Source organism: Salvelinus alpinus, chromosome 7, assembly GCF_045679555.1.
Source record: "Salvelinus alpinus chromosome 7, SLU_Salpinus.1, whole genome shotgun sequence".
NCBI classification, from domain to species: Eukaryota; Metazoa; Chordata; class Actinopteri; order Salmoniformes; family Salmonidae; genus Salvelinus; species Salvelinus alpinus.
The window spans coordinates 20702769-20722484 of NC_092092.1; the positions used below are offsets into that span (position 1 = coordinate 20702769).

The following is a 19716-nucleotide window of genomic DNA, read 5'->3' on the forward strand; positions in this document are numbered from 1 at the left end:
TGTTATTACAATACATTATTTCGATACATTATAAAAAAGTCAGTATTTTGCCACACTCTACCCCAGCCAGGTGCAAATTGGGGGAGGGACACAACAAATAAATAGCTTTGCATGTGTGGCTCCTTACCACAATCAATCAGTATGGCAAAAATAATCTCTGATCAGAGGGCCTTAGAAAAATATTTTGCAGGGAGAGAAGCTAGTGTGGAAGGAACGTCTTCCACTTTGGAAGATGAAGAAATTTCCAAATATGAGGATCATGTCTCTGTAAATTCGGAGTCTGAAATTGAGTTGGAAGAAGAGGATGAGATTAACCTGACCCTCAGCCAGCCCCAGGACCAGCACGTCAAATAATCATATTTAATTTACAGTTAAGACCTGAAGCTAGTTCAATTGGACACCTCCGTCAAAACCTCCGTCAAATCCAGGATTATCCGCTTCGATAACCGAAACACCAGACCAGCTCGGCGGCAGAGAGACCAGCTAGCTGCAATCAGGTCAGTGTGGGACAAGTGGGTGGACCGCCTTCCCCTGTTTTACAACCCTGGGCCCAACGTTACTGTTGATGAGCAGCTTATGCCATTTAAGGGCCGCTGCCCCTTCAGGCAGTACATACCGTCTAAACCCACAAAATATGGAATCAAGATCTGGGCTGCCTGTGATGCTGCTTCATCATATGCGTGGAACATGCAAGTGTATACAGGGAAGCCAGATGGAGGAGCTCCTGAGAAGAACCAAGGGATGCGGGTTGTCCTGGATGTGACACAGGGACTCTGTGGCCATAACATCACATGCAATAACTTTTTTACTTCACACAAGCTGGGACAGGAGCTCCTCAAGAGGAAGCTGACAATGGTAGGACCAGTAAGAAAAAACAAGCCAGAGCTCCCACCTCAGCTGTTGAATACATGGAACTGGCCTATCAATTCCTTTAAGTTTGTGTTCACGTCCGGCACGTCCCTAGTGTCCTACGTGCCAAAGAAAGGCAAAAATGTGGTACTCATGAGTACGCTGCATAGGGATGGGAGAATTTGTGGCCAGGGACATCAAAAAACAGAAATCATAATGGATTACAATGCCACAAAAGGAGGGGTGGACAATTTAAACAAGTTGGTGACTGGCTACAGCTGCAAAAGAAGAACCCTACGCTGGACACTTGTGAAATTCTTCAACATCTTGGACATCTCGGCGTACAACGCATTGGTCATCTGGATGGGGTTGAACCCAGATTGGTACAGAGGGAAGCTCCAGAGGAGACATCTCTTTCTCAAAGAACAGGGCAAGGCATTGTAAGACCTCAAATCCAGAGGAGGCAACATATCCCAAGGACCCCAGCATCATGAGGAGGATTCAAGAGGAGGATGCTGGTGCCCCATCTGCCCGACCTGCAGAACCAACAACTCCAATACCGAAAGTAAGTGTGAGTAGATTGCAGCCGGTAGCAACAAGAAGAAGCGCTGCTATGTGTGTGGACCCAAGAAGGACAGGAAGACAGTCAGTACACATGCATCAAGTGCAAGAAATACATTTGCAACACACACACAGTAAAACTCTGTCCCTCATGTGGTGTGTAGACCGGCCATAATTTCTGTACAATGGGGATCAATTATCATTTCCATAAAATACTGTATGTAAACGTTGTCCTTCCAAATTGTTCAGTACAAAGCAATAAACATCAATAGTGATAAACTTTGTTTCATTTATATTCATTCAAGATAAAAAAAAAAATTCCACCCATGTAATAATTTTATTTCAAAAAACGAATAGCGCTTTTATTGATAAATGTGATCTAGCAGAGGTAAATGGCAAATATTAACCATGTATGCTGTTTATATTGCTTGTAATTGATATAAGTCAACATCTAAGTATTTCTACGTAAATTGCTATGGCTGTATTGTTTTAAAATCCCAATAATATTGTGGGTCCATCGACCTGCAAACATTGTGTCAATAACAAAAACATGAACACTACACAAGGGTTAAAAAATGAGAGCAACTTGAAATCTGTTATTTATTTATTTCCCTTTCTCTTATCATCTGATCATCATCATGTTCGGTGTGTGTGTGTGTGTGTTTTTGTTTAACTATCCTTGTGGGTACCAGAAGTCCTCACAAAGATAGTTAAACATTGAAAATTCAGTGGGGACATTTCGCCAGTCCTCACAAGGCAAAAAATATATTTTAGGCTTAGGGGTTAAGTTTATAATTATGGTTAGGGTTAGAATTAAGGTTGAGGAAAATAGGATTTTGAAAGAGAATTAATGTTTTTGGTTCCCACAAGGGTAGTAAAACAAAACTGTGTGTGTGCGTGCATCTTATTCAATCGAGGATGGATTTATTTTCAGGGTCAGGTGGATAAAAAATGGCACATTTTTTAATTTGCAATCATTTATTGCATCATGAAAAAAATCCTGCAAATCTCTTTAACAATTATCAACATATCAACATTGACTATATTTATATTTAACAAAAGTTGAACTTCTATTAAAATCTGTAATATAAACAATTAGATATTGTGGACATTCCAGGGTCCACTGCCTAACCTTGGTGGAGTACCTCAAGGCTGTATACAAGGTCCTCCGAGATACAAAATAACTGTTTTGTTTTTTCAGTCCATCGTCATCATATGTACACAATACTCTATATACACATATCATGTAAAGTTCATATACACATTGCCACTTCAAAAATACTTCAATATATAAAAGGAATTGTTAAAATTACATACAGTTTAAATGCTTTAGATGGCCTCTGATTGTAATGGGAGTGTACTACTGACTTACAACAGTGGTTGGCTGTAATTGTGCCTTGTTCACAGCTTTCAATATCTGCAAGGGATACACTGACTTCATTTTTTAGCAGAGCTTATTTAATTGGAAATATACTATAAGAGAGATGTGCAAATGTAGCGTCTCTTATGTACATCTCTTGCATTAACACTGATAGCTAGTGGTAACCATTTGAGGTATAAACATCCACTGGAAAACTGGTCATAATTATTTCAATACAAAGCATTGGGGAATAGATAAGGTAATAACACTATTGTAATAATGCCACAAGACAGAATCAAAGAAATAGGGATTATATTTCTATGGGAACTGGACAGAACTACACAAGACAGGATCATAGTAGCGATTATATTTCTATAGACACTGGGCAGATCCTTGGTGAAACAACTTGGAAGTGTTGCAACGTGAGACTACACATGCTGCACCAAGCAGAAGGCCGATGTGCTCATGATCCACACAGTACCATACGTTCAAACTGTAACAAAATGAGGGAGTAGCACGAGATTCCGAGGCGTGATTTGCACCCAGTATCATAGGGTCCAGATCCAGAAACGTTACCGCTGCTCCAAGAAAGCTAGTTCCCTTGGGTGAGTGGTCATCGTGCTTATCAACGGCAGGGTCATTACAATACCTACAGTATATTATGTCCTCAACAGTCCAGAGTGCAGACAAGAAGGATGTGTATTATCATCAGACATGACCCCTGGGGGAGAGCTTTTCTTTTCTTTGTCTGGTTTCAGATTACTGGATTTCTAGTCCCAACGTTCCATGCCTATCAGAGCAACAGCGTTGTGTCACTCGCGTGCTGATCCATCCCAGTGACATCACCCACTGAGTCACGAGTAGCTCCCCCCAAAACCCTACCCAAGCCCTCCCGAGCCAACAGGGGAGTGTCACTGTCCACAACTGCTGTTGTCATGGTGACAGCGGGGTCCTCACTCCTATTGGCATTAGAGATGACAACAACGTAACGATCATCTTCCTCCATATTCTCGTGGATGAGTGCTGTCACCAGATCTCGGTTGTCTCGTCTCTGGCGACTGTTACTGCAGGACGGAGAAGAGCTGAACTGGTCGCTACAGGAAGGGGAGGGGCTGAATTCGTTCCTATGACTGGAGGAAGGGGAGGAGCTAAAAAGCGGCAAATCCAGGTGGGGGTCTACACAAGCACCGGGCTGATCCTCCTCAGGGAAACTGGTGTTGATGTAGATGATGTCCTCTTTGCTGGTAGAAGCCTCCGGAAGTTTCTCTGTCAGCTTCTCCAACAGTTCTCTAACCTAAGGAAAGTCCAGAAGATTAGAAGATTCATCTTTACGCAGTCTATGTCTGCGTTGCAAATTTCACCTTATTCGTTATATTCACTCTTCAGCTGTTCCCATAGGAGAACCCTTTTTGGTTCCAGGTAGAACCCTTTCGGGTTCCAAGTACAACCCTCTGTGGAAAGGGTTCTACATGGAACCAAATGTGTTCTATGTCAATGTCTGCATCCCAAATGGCACCATATTATTTCTTATATAATGCACTACTTTTGACCAGAGCCCTATGGGTTTCCCTAAGTAGTGAACTATAAATTGAATAGAGTGCCATTTGGGACGTAGACTGTCTAGAGCAGCTTCGTCGGGAGTTCTCTTACCTGAGTGAAGACCGGGCGGTCCAGGAGGTCAGCACGCCAACAGCTGTACATGATCTCGTACCTGGTGGACAGGAGAAGTAAGAACAATCATTCAAATGTGATCTGTTTTGCGTCTTAATAAACTACTGGGGAGCGTAACAGAGTTGCAGACATTGCTTCTTCTTCAGTTTATCTATATTGTCCTGGCTGTAACATAATGTTCCTTAACCTGGTCCCAGATCTGTATAGTTAATGTCCATTCATTGACAATGACCTTAGGAGTTGGCAATACAGCACAAACAGGTATTGGATCAGGCTAAATGTTCCTATCCACTAAAGCCCAATCCGAAAGACAGCCATGTAGAGAGAAGAAAAACACTCACAGTTCATCTAAGCAGTCTGTTGGCTGCTTCAGCCTGTGGCCCAAAAGTAGGTAGTCATAAATCTCATGGTTCTGGATACCAGGGTACGGTGTCATGCCCCGTGTCGCTATCTCCCACATGGTCACACCAAATGCCCACTGCAAGAAGACGCACACGTTTATGTTATCTGTAGTTTCTCTCTCGTCATAGACTGTTAACGTAAATGTTAAAATTGGTAGGTTCTGCTAGCTACCACTAAAATAACATGTTAGATGCATCTACATAACGTGAGCAGAGAACTATAAATGCATTTTAATTTGTGATTTCAAGTATCACATTTGCAGTCTATTCAAATTCAATTGTATTTGTCACACCCTGAATACAATAAGTGTACACTTTACAGTGAAATGCTTACTTACGAGCCCTTTCCCAACAATGCAGTTAAAAAGTAAGAAAATTAACAAATAGATAAAAAATAAAACATTAAATTAATACAATAACACAATAAAATAACAATAAGGAGGCTATATGCATGCTATATACAAGGAGTATTGCGTCAGTGTACTGGGGTACAAGGTAGTTGGGGTGATTGATTGAGGTAATATGCACATGTAGGTTTGGTTAGGTGATTGATTGATTGAAGTACTATGTATATGTAGGTAGGGGGTGAAAAGCAGAAAGTCCGGATAGCTGTTTAACTGTTCTGCAGTCACACGGCTCTTTGTTGAGAACTCTGTTAAGCTACCCAATAACTTTTCCAATGCTGAGAGCTGTGGCTGTGGGCTGAACTTCACGGGCTGGTTGATTAATTTCTCAGAAAGGGAACTAAATACTTGAATAACAGTACTTTTCCTTTCTCTCTGACACATTCACATGTATTCCCATAATCAGTCAAGGATTGAAAGAAATGAAACTAGCTGATGGGGGCTCAATCTCAGACGTTCCTTACAACATCATTGTGTGTGTGGGTGTGTGGACCTCCATACCACATCACTCTTCACAGTGAATACTCTGTCCGCCAGGCTCTCCACTGCGATCCATTTCACAGGCATCTTGGCTATCCTGCCCTGTCTGTAGTAATCACCACTGTAGATCTTCTTAGACAAGCCGAAGTCTGCCACACACACCGTCATGTCATCACGCAGCCTGTAGGACCAGACCAACCAACCAATCAATCAATAGAACAATCTATCAATTCCACTTACTAGAAATAGATCAAAATTGACTAGACAGGATACACGCGCAAGAATTTGGCATTTATTCAAAATGTCAAGGGCAATGTGTCTACATCACAATGACAATATGGTGGACAGCAACAGTGAGTTTCTACTTGAATAAGTTGCCAAAATAGACCACAGTCGTACATGAACAGTACCAAGGAACAAGGATGGTTTAGCTGCCGTCCTCTCCGTTTACCCTGAGATAAGACTCATTATATCTTTACATTGTGAAAAAGTTCAGGTCAGACCTGTACACACACACACACACACACACACACACACACACACACACACACACACACACACACACACACAGTGGTGTAAAGTACTTAAGTAAAAATATTTGAAAATATATATATTTTTAATTACTTTACTATTTATATTTTTGACAACTTTTACTTTTACTTCACTACATTCCTAAAGAAAAGTGTGCAAAGCTGTCATCAAGGCAAAGGGTGGCTACTTTGAAGAATCTCAAATATAAAATATATTTTGATTTGTTTAACACTTTTTTAGTTACTACATGATTCCATATGTGTTATTTCATAGTTTTGATGTCTTCACTATTATTCTACAATGTAGAAAACAATAAAACAAAAAAAATAAAGAAAAATCCTTGAATGACTAGGTGTGTCCAAACCTTTGACTGGTACTGTATATATATACAGTGGGGAGAACAAGTATTTGATACACTGCCGATTTTGCAGGTTTTCCTACTTACAAAGCATGTAGAGGTCTGTAATTTTTATCATAGGTACACTTCAACTGTGAGAGACGGAATCTAAAACAAAAATCCAGAAAATCACATTGTATGATTTTTAAGTAATTAATTTGCATTTTATTGCATGACATAAGTATTTGATCACCTACCAACCAGTAAGAATTCCGGCTCTCACAGACCTGTTAGTTTTTCTTTAAGAAGCCCTCCTGTTCTCCACTCATTACCTGTATTAACTGCACCTGTTTGAACTCATTACCTGTATAAAAGACACCTGTCCACACACTCAATCAAACAGACTCCAACCTCTCCACAATGGCCAAGACCAGAAAGCTGTGTAAGGACATCAGGGATAAAATTGTAGACCTGCACAAGGCTGGGATGGGCTACAGGACAATAGGCAAGCAGCTTGGTGAGAAGGCAACAACTGTTGGCGCAATTATTAGAAAATGGAAGAAGTTCAAGATGACGGTCAATCACCCTCGGTCTGGGGCTCCATGCAAGATCTCACCTCGTGGGGCATCAATGATCATGAGGAAGGTGAGGGATCAGCCCAGAACTACACGGCAGGACCTGGTCAATGACCTGAAGAGAGCTGGGACCACAGTCTCAAAGAAAACCATTAGTAACACATTACGCCGTCATGGATTAAAATACTGCAGCGCACGCAAGGTCCCCCTGCTCAAGCCAGCGCATGTCCAGGCCCGTCTGAAGTTTGCCAATGACCATCTGGATGATCCAGAGGAGGAATGGGAGAAGGTCATGTGGTCTGATGAGACAAAAATATAACTTTTTGGTCTAAACTCCACTCGCTGTGTTTGGAGGAAGAAGAAAGATGAGTACAACCCCAAGAACCCATCCCAAACGTGAAGCATGGAGGTGGAAACATCATTCTTTGGGGCTGCTTTTCTGCAAAGGGGACAGGACGACTGCACCGTATTGAGGGGAGGATGGATGGGGCCATGTATCGCGAGATCTTGGCCAACAACCTCCTTCCCTCAGTAAGAGCATTGAAGATGGGTTGTGGCTGGGTCTTCCAGCATGACAACGACCCGAAACACACAGCCAGGGCAACTAAGGAGTGGCTCCGTAAGAAGCATCTCAAGGTCCTGGAGTGGTCTAGCCAGTCTCCAGACCTGAATCCAATAGAAAATCTTTGGAGGGAGCTGAAATTCCGTATTGCCCAGCGACAGCCCCGAAACCTGAAGGATCTGGAGAAGGTCTGTATGGAGGAGTGGGCCAAAATCCCTGCTGCAGTGTGTGCAAACCTGGTCAAGAACTACAGGAAACGTATGATCTCTGTAATTGCAAACAAAGGTTTCTGTACCAAATATTAAGTTCTGCTTTTCTGATGTATCAAATACTTATGTCATGCAATAAAATGCAAAGGAATTAGTTAAAAATCATACAATGTGATTTTCTGGATTTTTGTTTTAGATTCCGTCTCTCACAGTTGAAGTGTACCTATGATAAAAATTACAGACCTCTACATGCTTTGTAAGTAGGAAAACCTGCAAAATCGGCAGTGTATCAAATACTTGTTCTCCCCACTGTATATATACACTGAACAAAAATATAAACGCAACATGCAACAATTTCAAAGAGAGTTACAGTTCATATAAGGAAATCAGTCAATTGAAAATGAATTCATTAGGCCCTAATCTATGGATTCCACAGATGTGCAGATACCTTTAAAAATAGGTAGAGGCGTAGATCAGAACACCAGCTAGTATCTGGTGTGACCACCATTTGACTGATGCAGCGCGGCACATCTCCTTCTCATAGAGTTGATCAGGGGGGAACTCTGTTCACAACGTTTACATCAGTGAAACGCTCGCCCACACGACACCATACACGTGGTCTGCGGTTGTAGGTACTGCCAAATTCTCTAAAATGGCTTATGGTAGAGAAATGAAGATTCAAATCTCCAGAAACAGCTCTGGTGGACATGCTAATTGCACGCTCCCTCAAAACTTGAGACATCTGTGGCATTGTGTTGTGTGACAAAACTGCCCATTTTAGAGTGGCATTTTATTGTCCCCAGGACAACGTGCACCTATGTAATGAACATGCGGTTTAATCAGCTTCTTGATATGCCACACCTGTCAGGTGGATGAATTATCTTGGGAAAGGAGAAATGCTCACTAACAGGGATGTAAACAAATTTGTGCACAACATTTGAGAGAAGTAAGCTTTTTGTGCATATGGAACATTTCTGGGATATTTTATTTCCACTCATGAAAAATGGGACAAACTTGACACAACTGTGGGAGCATTGGAATCAACATGGACCAGCATCCCTGTGGAACGCTTTTGACACCTTGTAGAGTCTGTTCTGAGGGTAAAAGGGCGGTGCAACTCAATATTAGGATGGTGTTCGTAATGTTTTGTACACTCAGTATGACTCTGGTTCAGGTGAAATGTAAACCTACATGCAGTTGCGTGCAGCCAAGTCACGGTGGAGGAAGTTCCGCCCACTGAGGTATTCCATCCCCATGGCGATGTCAATCATAAACTTCAGGAGTGTCTGAGTGGGCAGGAACTGAAAGAAAAAGAAGAAGAAGAAGAAAGAAACAACATCTTCATCATTACAATGTCATTAACCATATTCAGACAAGACAACACTTTTTTCCAACGTGCTCCTCGGGAAAGCATCAGATAGCTCACCAGGGGACTGTCTCCGAGGCGTGAGCGCAGCAGGAAGCTATGGAGGTCTCCATATCTCATGAAGGGCAGGATCACCATGGGCTTGGGGAAGTGACCAGACCCCGCCTCCAGACAAACACCTAGCAGGAGCAGATCAATGTAATACCAAGTAAATAACAGTTGTAAAATGACTGTAAAATAAAGTTTTTACTAAGTTTTACAAAATCCTTTAGACATCAACTGTGATCTCTCTTATGTGTATGTATGGCTGGATGGAGTGAGGGAGCATGAATCCATAGTTTCTGCATGATGGGCAGGACTGAGCAGGATGGTCTGTGATGGCAGCAAAGAAGACCTACAGTACCTAGCAGCCTGATGACATTAGGGTGGTCAAAGTCCTTCATGCAGGCAGCCTCATTCAGGAACTCCTCTATCTCCCTCTGGGAGAAGTTATCCACTGGAAAACAAAGAGGAGATTAATACAAATTTCATGTGTTATTTAGCCTGGTCTTAGATCTGTTTGCACTATCTTTCCAACTCCTGTGGTCATTGGCATGCCAAACATGGCATGAACGGTCATAGTAGCTGGTTATACAGCACAAACAGATCTGGGAGCAGGCTATGAGGAATTCATCAACCATCTAGGATATTAATCAGAGAGTAAGAAGGAGAAAAAAGCACTCTGAATCTAACATAAATGAATGGGCATTGTTAGATCAGCCCAATTAAAGAAAACTAACAAGAAGATGAAGAAGCTCACATTTCATGGTCTTCACAGCCACTTTCTCAGATGTTCCGTCCAGTTGTTTCAGATGTCCCTCCACCACAGAGCCAAATTCACCTGGTCAATTAACAATGGGTTGGTAACAGTCAGAAAGGTATCAGTCAGAAATACCTCTAAATGAAGAGAAGCAACAAATAAATGACATGTGAAATGTGATTAAGGAACAGCCACAAACAAATTAGATGACAGAAATTACATTGGAAAAAATGACATATGACTGAGATAAAGTTGTATTCTACCTACTTTACAACACAAATAGGCCCCTGATTTTGTGTACTAAATAATCAAATGAATGTCATCCTCACCCTCTCCCAGAACCTTCCCGATGGAAAGCAGATTTCTCATAATCATGAAGTCCTGTAGTTTGGCTTGGAGCTCATCACTCACACCCAGGTTACCTACTAAAAAGGGGGCAAGAGGGAAAAATAGAGCTCATATTTTTTATTATTGTGCAAAATCTGTGGATATAGATTTTTTTCTCAGATGTATGTTAATAGGAACATAGATGATTAGAGTAGAGTAGAGAAAAGTAGAGCAGAGTACAGTAGATTAGAATATAACGTTTATTAACGTACGTGTAATTTCAATGGCTGATCGGTTGTAGGACTTCTGTGGCCTGTACTGAACGATGGGTTGAAGCTTCTCCCCACTTCCAAACATCTGACTGCAGGGGGCGCCAGAGAGAAACGAAACAAGTTACTATATACAATGGAGCAGAATGAGTCATTCACTGACTAACACTTCAACAAGAGCTTGCCTCAGAGTTGTAATCATTTGGTTGACTAGATTGAGAATTCATCTTGAATCAGGAAGCAAGCTCTATGACCGGATGTTTTCCTGCCTCTGGGAGATGAGAGGTGTCTGCCAGTTCTGAGCATTCTTATCTGTATATCCCGAACGGCAACACTGAGTCACCTCTTTAACATAATGAATTCCAGAACAGAGACAGCAGAAGGGAGAGGAGATGGGTTGTTTTGGTGATGAGGAAAGGAGAGTAGGAGAGAGGAGCGGAGGAGAGAGCAGCAGAGAGGAGTGGTAGAGCGGAGGAGAGAGCAGCAGAGAGGAGTGGTGGAGTGGAGTGGAGAGTGGAGAGTAGCAGAGAGGAGTGGTGGAGCGGAGGACAGAGCAGCAGAGAGAAGTGGTAGAGCGGAGGAGAGAGCAGCAGAGAGGAGTGGTGGAGCGGAGGAGAGAGCAGCAGACAGGAGTGGTGGAGTGGAGAGTGGAGAGTAGCAGAGAGGAGTGGTGGAGCGGAGGACAGAGCAGCAGAGAGGAGTGGTGGAGCGGAGTGGAGGAGAGGGGAGAGTAGCAGAGAGGAGTGGTGGAGCGGAGTGGAGAGTGGAGTGTAGCAGAGAGGAGTGGTGGAGCGGAGGACAGAGCAGCAGAGAGGAGTGGTGGAGCGGAGTGGAGAGGGGAGAGTAGCAGAGAGGAGTGGTGGAGAGGGGAGAGGATTAGAGTGGAAAGGATTGTTTTGGTGTTTCTTTCCAACACAGCTAGACTACCTCTGTCTTCAGTAGTAAGACCAGGGATGGTTGTGTTCATTAGGCACCAAACAGAAGAAAATAGACAAACAGGGAGGGACTACCAGGGCTTGTCCAATGAGATAGGCCCATTTTCATTTTCTGTTGAAAAATGAAAACGTGGAAATGTTTTCCATAGTCTGCCCTAACTAACACCGCCCAGATCTCACTGCTGATTGAGTCCAGCTGTTTCAGTCTGTTTTCTTCCATTTGGTGCCTAATGAACATGATCCAGTCAGTACAACCTGGCAGTCCTGACTCAGGTGCAGTTGTCAGTGATTATGAGGAAACCAGGCTGCTTTATTGACAATGTACTGAGTAACTTTACCCCTCCCTCAACAGGAAATATAACCACTTCCACTGACCAATACTCCGTTTCCCCTTACCAACTTCAGGGATCAAAATGCTGAGTAACTTATACATCTGCAGCAACAGACAATATACATTTCTTACTGGTGAAACTGAGTGAAGAAAACTGCAAAGACAAAACAGAAATCACTGGCTGAAGATGCACTGTTGAGGCTTTTTGATCTACTAGGAGCGAAAAGGAACAAGTCAAGTACCGGTAAGTTATTTGAGGAAGGAAGACTGCGCTTAGCTACACTGTTTCCCCTGACCAACTTAAGAATCAAGATACTGTGTGACTTCCATTACTACAACAAGGTACTGCAGCACGGTCGAAGTCAATACACAGGGGTTTAAAGTGATCATGATCAGATCATTAAGATATTGATGACACCATTAGGTTAGCGTCAGAAACAAGACAAACCAGATGTTACACAGCATTTTGGGTACTGTAGTACATCAATGTACACCCCTCCTTGTACATCATGATACAATTAAGACTTTAATATGTGAAGAAGCATGCAAACTTACCCAAAGCGTGTGTCTAGTATCCTGCTTCTCATGCAGATAGCAGCCCAGAGTACTAGAAGCAGGAGACAGAAGCCACATACCACCCCCAGTATGATATACACAGAGTCTGATCCTATGGTGTCTGGACTGGAGGAGGGAGACAGGGGCCAATCTGGAACACAACACGCAATCAATCAATGATTGAATCAATCAAGCAATGAATCAGTCAAATCAAAGTACGATCGATTGATCGAACAGAACACACAAACATGATAGAAACATGATCAAAGTTTCAACTCCCTCAACTGTATGTTGTATATGTATATGTTTTGCTGTATATGTGTGTGTTCTCAGTTTGTGTGTAATTTTGCAACAAGCGAATTGCCCTTTAACACCACCGCAGAAACTTCACTATTCTGCATCTTCCCAATTAAGTAGCCTAATTTTGTTGTATGGCTACTTGAAGAGAACTAGGCAGTGGCGTGTATTCATGGATGACAATGGAAGCAAGGCTTCCCCAAAACATTGCCCAAAAAACAAACAAAAAACATATACATAATAATTGATCATCTTTCGTCTATCTTTGTTTCACACACACAGTCTTGTACAGCTAACCTTGTGGGGACATACAATTCAGTCCCATTCAAAATCCTATTTTCCCTAACCCCTAACCCTAACCCTAACCCGTACTCTTACCCTAACCCTAACCCTAACCTTAACCCTAACCCTAACCCAAAAACCTAAACTTTATCCTAACCCTAAACCTAACCCTAGCTCCTAACCCTAAAACTAACCCTAGCTCCTAACCTTAATATTTAACTTAATTCTAACCCTAACACTAATTCTAACCTTAACACTAAACCCCCTAGAAATAGCATTTGACCTTGTGGGGACTAACAAAATGTCCCCAGTTGGTCAATTTTTACTTTGTTTACTATTCTTGTAGGGACTTCTGGTCCCCACAAGAATAGTTAAACACGTCCACACACACACACACACACACACACACACACACACACACACACACACACACACACACACACACACACACACACACACACACACTAAGCAGAGATGATTTGATGATGTTGAAATGTTGAAGTTGAAATGGTGCTGGAATAGTGGAGGCAGCTCCTGTTTTCTTTGTGACTTGTGGTAACTCTGTGTGGTTCTAAATCAATAGTTGTTTAGTGGTCCGAAAATGTCAGAAACATTAACTTGCTTAACCATGCTGTAGGTCATGTAACTGTTTGTTACATGCAATATGCTTTGTGGACTTCCCCGGACAGAGGTTGCTCTCCCTTTTTGTGATGAAACAAAGGTCTAGTTTAATTTATTCTGTGACTGTGTCTTCTTATTGTCTCGGCCTTAGTCCAATATATCACAGTGTCAAGGCATATGAATTAACAGGTTACAGAGCAAACAATTCAACTATCACAACACATAGGTTGTAATATGGCTTTTTTCTGGATTGGCTTCCCTGGTGATTTTACCAGTGGTGGAAAAAGTTCCCAACTGTCATACTTGAGTTAAAGTAAAGATACCTTAAAAGTAAAGTCACCCAGTAAAATTCTACTTGAGTAAAAGTCTAAATGTATTTGGTTTAAAACATACTTAAGTATCAAAAGTAAATGTAATTGCTAAAATGTACTTAAGTATCAAAAGTCAAAGTATAAGTATAAATATAAATAATTTCAAATTCCTTAAATTACGCAAATCAGACGGCACCATTTTTTTTTCTTTTTTTTTCTTCTGGAAAGCCAGGAGCACACTCCAACATTCAGACATAATTTACAAACAAAGCATGTGTGTTTAGTGAGTCTGCAAGATCAGAGGCAGTAGGGATGACTAGGGATGTTCTGTTTATAAGTGCGTGAATTGGACTATTTTCCTGTCCTGCTATACATTCAAAATGTAACGAGTACTTTTGGGTGTAAAGGAAAATGTATGGAGTAAAAAGTCCAATATTTTCTTAAGGAATGTAGTGAAGTAAAAGTAAAAGTTGTCAAACATATAAATAGTAAGTAGTACTTTAAAGTATTTTTACTTAGGTACTTTACACCACTGGATTTTACCCACACACCGCTACTAGAACTAGGGCCTGTCACTTGCAACCCACCTCTTCCAATGCATTGTGGAAAAGTGTGCATTCAATTCCACTAGATGAAGAGCTGAAATTAATACAACATCCTGGCATTTAAACCATACTCGATTTTTAAAAATGCACACTGTAAAACCTTATGTTTTCGCATACTGAGACTGCGTCACGTTATTGGTTAATTTCAGTAACACGTCCCCATATCTGATTATCAGCTGTTGTCAAAGCCGAAATTAGTATGACATCCGGAAATTTAAAGTATACTCGATTTTCTAAATGTCACATACAATAAAACTTTATTTTTATCACATACTTAACCGGCATACTATTTAGAACACAGTCAGGTTAAATATCTACTTGCGGTTGTTGACATGCTTATGTACTTCAATATGTATAAAGGTGTTAGGATTAGGAACTCCTTATGTAGTGCGGTCTACTCACTGTTCTCTGGTACGAAGATCCCGACTGGTGGACTGAGCATGCCACGCCCAGCCTGAGTACAGGCAGCTACCTGAACACTGTATGTAGTGTTGAACTCCTGTAGGGCCACCGCAGCAGTGTTGGAGGAGCTGCGGATCTGAGGAACACAACAGCATGTTAGAGAGATCATGGTTGTACTCAGCAGTTTACAGTAATAGACACCTATTCAACTGATCAACTCATAACACTAATCAACTCATCATCAAACCTTTGACTAGTGGAATCAGATGTGTAGTGCTAGGGCAAAAACAAAAATGTCTTCCCAGGAATTAAGAAACACTGTTATAACTACAGAGGTAGGATCTCAATTTGAGTCAGTTTGCTACAGCAGGAAAATAATCCTGCAGCACCAGGAAATGTGAATTACTATGTGGATTATAATCAATGGTTATTTTTTGTCGGGGTTGATATATTTTTGGTTACGGCAAAACAAGTCAGACTTTTTTAAGTGGAAAATGCAAACTTTAGAAGCCTTTTTAAACCTTGAATACATTACAAGTTTGCATTTGCTGCTGTGCAGAAAAATTATCAGCAACAAAAGACTGATCAAATTAAGATCCCACATCTGTTGTCTTATCATGTCATGATATATTGCTAGTTTGTTTTTTGCTCTTGAAGCACTTTGAGATTCTATGAAAATACTATAGAAGTTTAATAAATAATAAAAATTATTAATATATGATAGCAAATAATTTAATGTAAAACTACAATCTGTGTTCTTACTGGGAATGTTTCAAAATGTTTCCCTCCTACTGAACATCACCCAGTAATAGATGGACACCTGGGAAAATTGTCTGCCATACGTACTATAGGTAATTTTTTGGATTATAGTTTTTGTAGTGGTCCCTTGAAGTTAATGATTATCTGTGTGAAGTCAAAGTCAGCGTTATTAAGTGGGGCAAAAAAGTATTTAGTCAGCCACCAATTGTGCAAGTTCTCCCACTTAAAAAGATGAGAGAGGCCTGTAATTTTCATCATAGGTACACTTCAACTATGACAGACAAAATGAGAAAAAAAATCCAGAAAATCACATTGTAGGATTTTTTATGAATTTATTTGCAAATTATGGTGGAAAATAAGTATTTGGTCAATAACAAAAGTTTATCTCAATACTTTGTTATATACCCTTTGTTGGCAATGACAGAGGTCAAACGTTTTCTGTAAGTCTTCACAAGGTTTTCACACACTGTTCCTGGTATTTTGGCCCATTCCTCCATGCAGATCTCCTCTAGAGCAGTGATGTTTTGGGGCTGTTGCTGGGCAACACAGACTTTCAACTCCCTCCAAAGATTTTCTATGGGGTTGAGATCTGGAGACTGGCTAGGTCACTCCAGGACCTTGAAATGCTTCTTACGAAGCCACTCCTTCGTTGCCCGGGCGGTGTGTTTGGGATCATTGTCATGCTGAAAGACCCAGCCACGTTTCATCTTCAATGCCCTTGCTGATGGTAGGCTTTGTTACTTTGGTCCAAGCTCTCTGCAGGTCATTCACTAGGTCCCCCCGTGTGGTTCTGGATTTTTGCTCACCGTTCTTGTGATCATTTTGACCCCACGGGGTGAGATCTTGCGTGGAGCCCCAGATCGAGGGAGATTATCAGTGGTCTTGTATGTCTTCCATTTCCTAATAATTGCTCCCACAGTTGATTTCTTCAAACCAAGCTGCTTACCTATTGCAGATTCAGTCTTCCCAGCCTGGTGCAGGTCTACAATTTTGTTTCTGGTGTCCTTTGACAGCTCTTTGGTCTTGGCCATAGTGGAGTTTGGAGTGTAACTGTTTGAGGTTGTGGACAGGTGTCTTTTATACTGATAACAAGTTCAAACAGGTGCCATTAATACAGGTAACGAGTGGAGGACAGAGGAGCCTCTTAAAGAAGAAGTTACAGGTCTGTGAGAGCCAGAAATCCTACTTGTTTGTAGGTGACCAAATACTTATTTTCCACCATAAATCCTACAATTTGATTTTCTGGATTTTTTTTTCTCATTTTGTCTGTCATAGTTGAAGTGTACCTATGATGAAAATTACAGGCCTCTCTCATCTTTTTAAGTGGGAGAACTTGCACAATTGGTGGCTGACTAAATACTTTTTTGCCCCACTGTATATGCGGCAAATTCTGATTAACAGCCAGGGAATGATGTTAACCAAATACTATGTAACATTATGTCACAGATCCCTCCGGAACTTTCATCACGCACACCTGTCGCCTATTCCCACTGATTAGTACTTGTATAAGTGTGCCCTTTTGTTTCCATTGGGGGGTTGATTATTGTTACAATGTCTGTTGGTGCGTGTGAGTACCTGTGCTGTGTGTTTTGGGCTTTCGTGCCCTTGTGGATTGTGCAGATGATTACGGGTCTCGTCCCGTGTGTTAATCATTTTGCGTGTGTGTTATTTATTTGAGGTACTCCTCGCTCTTTTGTTTGGGTTTCAATCCTATGTTTTTGTTACGTGTTTGTTTGGTCTTCGTCCCTGTGCCTTAACACGGCACGCCATAATTTGGGCTTAATAAAAAACCCTTATGCATTCCTGCGTCTGTTCTCCCGATCCTTCAAGTCAACGTGAAATATATTTGTACTTGTAACACACATTCTTTTGTGTCAAGTCATTGCAGAGCCATTCTGGATGTTTCTAGCTCTGCTAACATTGGGAAGCTGAGAAAATTGTTTCACAGAGCTCTAAAAAAGGGGAAGAAAACAAAACATTCTTGACAGGCAGGTTGGTATGTGGACTTGGGTTTAGTTCCAAAAAGCAGCCTATTCGTATTCCCTACGTAGTGCACTTCTTTTGACCAGGGCCCATAGAGTAGAGCACTTAATAGGGAATATGTTGCCATTTGGGGCTCAGACATGATCAGCATGGTGTTTACAGAGAGCTGAGAGGGGGATTGTTGGGGAACATGTGACAGTGGATAAAGCCCTTGGTTGCACAATACCACCGCATGGCTACATCTGGGGTTCCTCTCTCACTAGCTAACATGCTGACAGTGAGACTGGAGGCCTGGAAAAACATGGAAGTCACACAGACACATGGTGTACTATCTCTCTATGACAACATTTCACACCGGAACTTTTGTTTTGGAAACTAAAACTGAACTAGCTAACATGCTGACTGTGTGACTGGTCTGCTGGCTAAAGGCATAGAAAACACACACTCAGAAACATGTTGTACTATGTCACTGACCAAAAACATAAATTATATGTCTAAAAATAGCAATTATACTGTAGCTTGGTGATAGAATAGAGTAGAGTAGAGTAGGGGTTAGAGTAGGGTGTAGAGCAGAGCAGGGTAGATTAGGGGTTAGAGTAGGGTGTAGAGTAGGGTGTAGAGTAGGGGGTAGAGTAGGGGGTAGAGTAGGGTGTAGAGTAGGGTATAGAGCAGAGCAGGGTAGAGTAGGGGGTAGAGTAGGGGGTATAGGAGGGGGTAGAGCAGAGCAGGGTAAAGTAGGGTGCAGAGTAGGGTGTAGAGTAGGGTGTAGAGCAGAGCAGGGGGTATAGGGTGTAGAGTAGGGGGTATAGGAGAGGGTAGAGCAGAGCAGGGTTGAGTAGGGTGTAGAGTAGGGTGTAGAGCAGAGCAGGGTTGAGTAGGGTGTAGAGTAGGGGGTATAGGAGGGGGTAGAGCAGAGAAGGGTAGAGTAGGGTGTAGAGCAGAGCATGGTAGAGTAGGGTGTAGAGCAGAGCAGGGTTGAGTAGGGTGTAGAGTAGGGTGTAGAGCAGAGCAGGGTAGAGTAGGGTGTAGAGTAGGGGGTATAGGAGGGGGTAGAGCAGAGCAGGGTAGAGTAGGGTGTAGAGCAGAGCATGGTAGAGTAGGGTGTAGAGTAGGGGGTAGAGGAGGGTGTAGAGCAGAGCAGGGTAGAGTAGGGTAGGGTGTAGAGCAGAGAAGAGCAGGGTAGAGTAGGGTGTAGAGCAGAGCAGGGTAGAGTAGGGTGTAGAGCAGAGCAGGGTAGAGCAGGGTAGAGTAGAGTGTAGAGCAGAGCAGGGTAGAGTAGAGTAGGGTGTAGAGCAGAGCAGGGTAGAGCAGGGTAGAGTAGGGGTTAGAGTAAGGTGTAGAGTAGGGTGTAGAGTAGGGGATAGAGGAGGGGGTAGAGGAGAGTGTAGAGTAGGGTGTAGAGTAGGGTGTAGAGCAGAGCAGGGTTGAGTAGGGTGTAGAGTAGAGTAGGGAGTAGAGTAGGGTGTAGAGCAGAGCAGGGTAGAGTAGGGTGTAGAGTAGGGGGTATAGGAGGGGGTAGAGCAGAGAAGGGTAAAGTAGGGTGTAGAGTAGGGTGTACAGTAGGGTGTAGAGCAGAGCAGGGTTGAGTAGGGTGTAGAGTAGGGGGTATAGGAGAGGGTAGAGCAGAGCAGGGTTGAGTAGGGTGTAGAGTAGGATGTAGAGCAGAGCAGGGTTGAGTAGGGTGTAGAGTAGGGGGTATAGGAGGGGGTAGAGCAGAGCAGGGTAGAGTAGGGTGTAGAGCAGAGCATGGTAGAGTAGGGTGTTGAGTAGGGGGTAGAGGAGGGTGTAGAGCAGAGCAGGGTAGAGTAGGGTAGGGTGTAGAGCAGAGAAGAGCAGGGTAGAGTAGGGTGTAGAGCAGAGCAGGGTAGAGTAGGGTGTAGAGCAGAGCAGGGTAGAGCAGGGTAGAGTAGGGTGTAGAGCAGAGCAGGGTAGAG

The 19716-nt window shown here is 42.4% G+C and overlaps 1 protein-coding gene across 1 annotated transcript in view; it reads right to left on the reverse strand.

Moving 5' to 3' along the window:
- Positions 1-2369: 2369 nt before the first annotated feature.
- The window catches only part of mertka (c-mer proto-oncogene tyrosine kinase a), a 47419-nt gene continuing 30072 nt past the window's right edge, over positions 2370-19716 (reverse strand). Inside the window, exons 10-21 of the mRNA XM_071409376.1 lie at positions 15041-15176; positions 12523-12673; positions 10705-10793; positions 10435-10530; positions 10106-10186; positions 9710-9802; positions 9367-9485; positions 9132-9241; positions 5748-5907; positions 4783-4919; positions 4421-4481; positions 2370-4064 (exon numbers count right to left, since the gene is read on the reverse strand). Coding sequence (XP_071265477.1) covers positions 3564-4064; positions 4421-4481; positions 4783-4919; positions 5748-5907; positions 9132-9241; positions 9367-9485; positions 9710-9802; positions 10106-10186; positions 10435-10530; positions 10705-10793; positions 12523-12673; positions 15041-15176 — 1734 coding nt within the window. The 3' untranslated portion in view covers positions 2370-3563. The remainder of the gene's footprint in view (positions 4065-4420; positions 4482-4782; positions 4920-5747; positions 5908-9131; positions 9242-9366; positions 9486-9709; positions 9803-10105; positions 10187-10434; positions 10531-10704; positions 10794-12522; positions 12674-15040; positions 15177-19716) is intronic.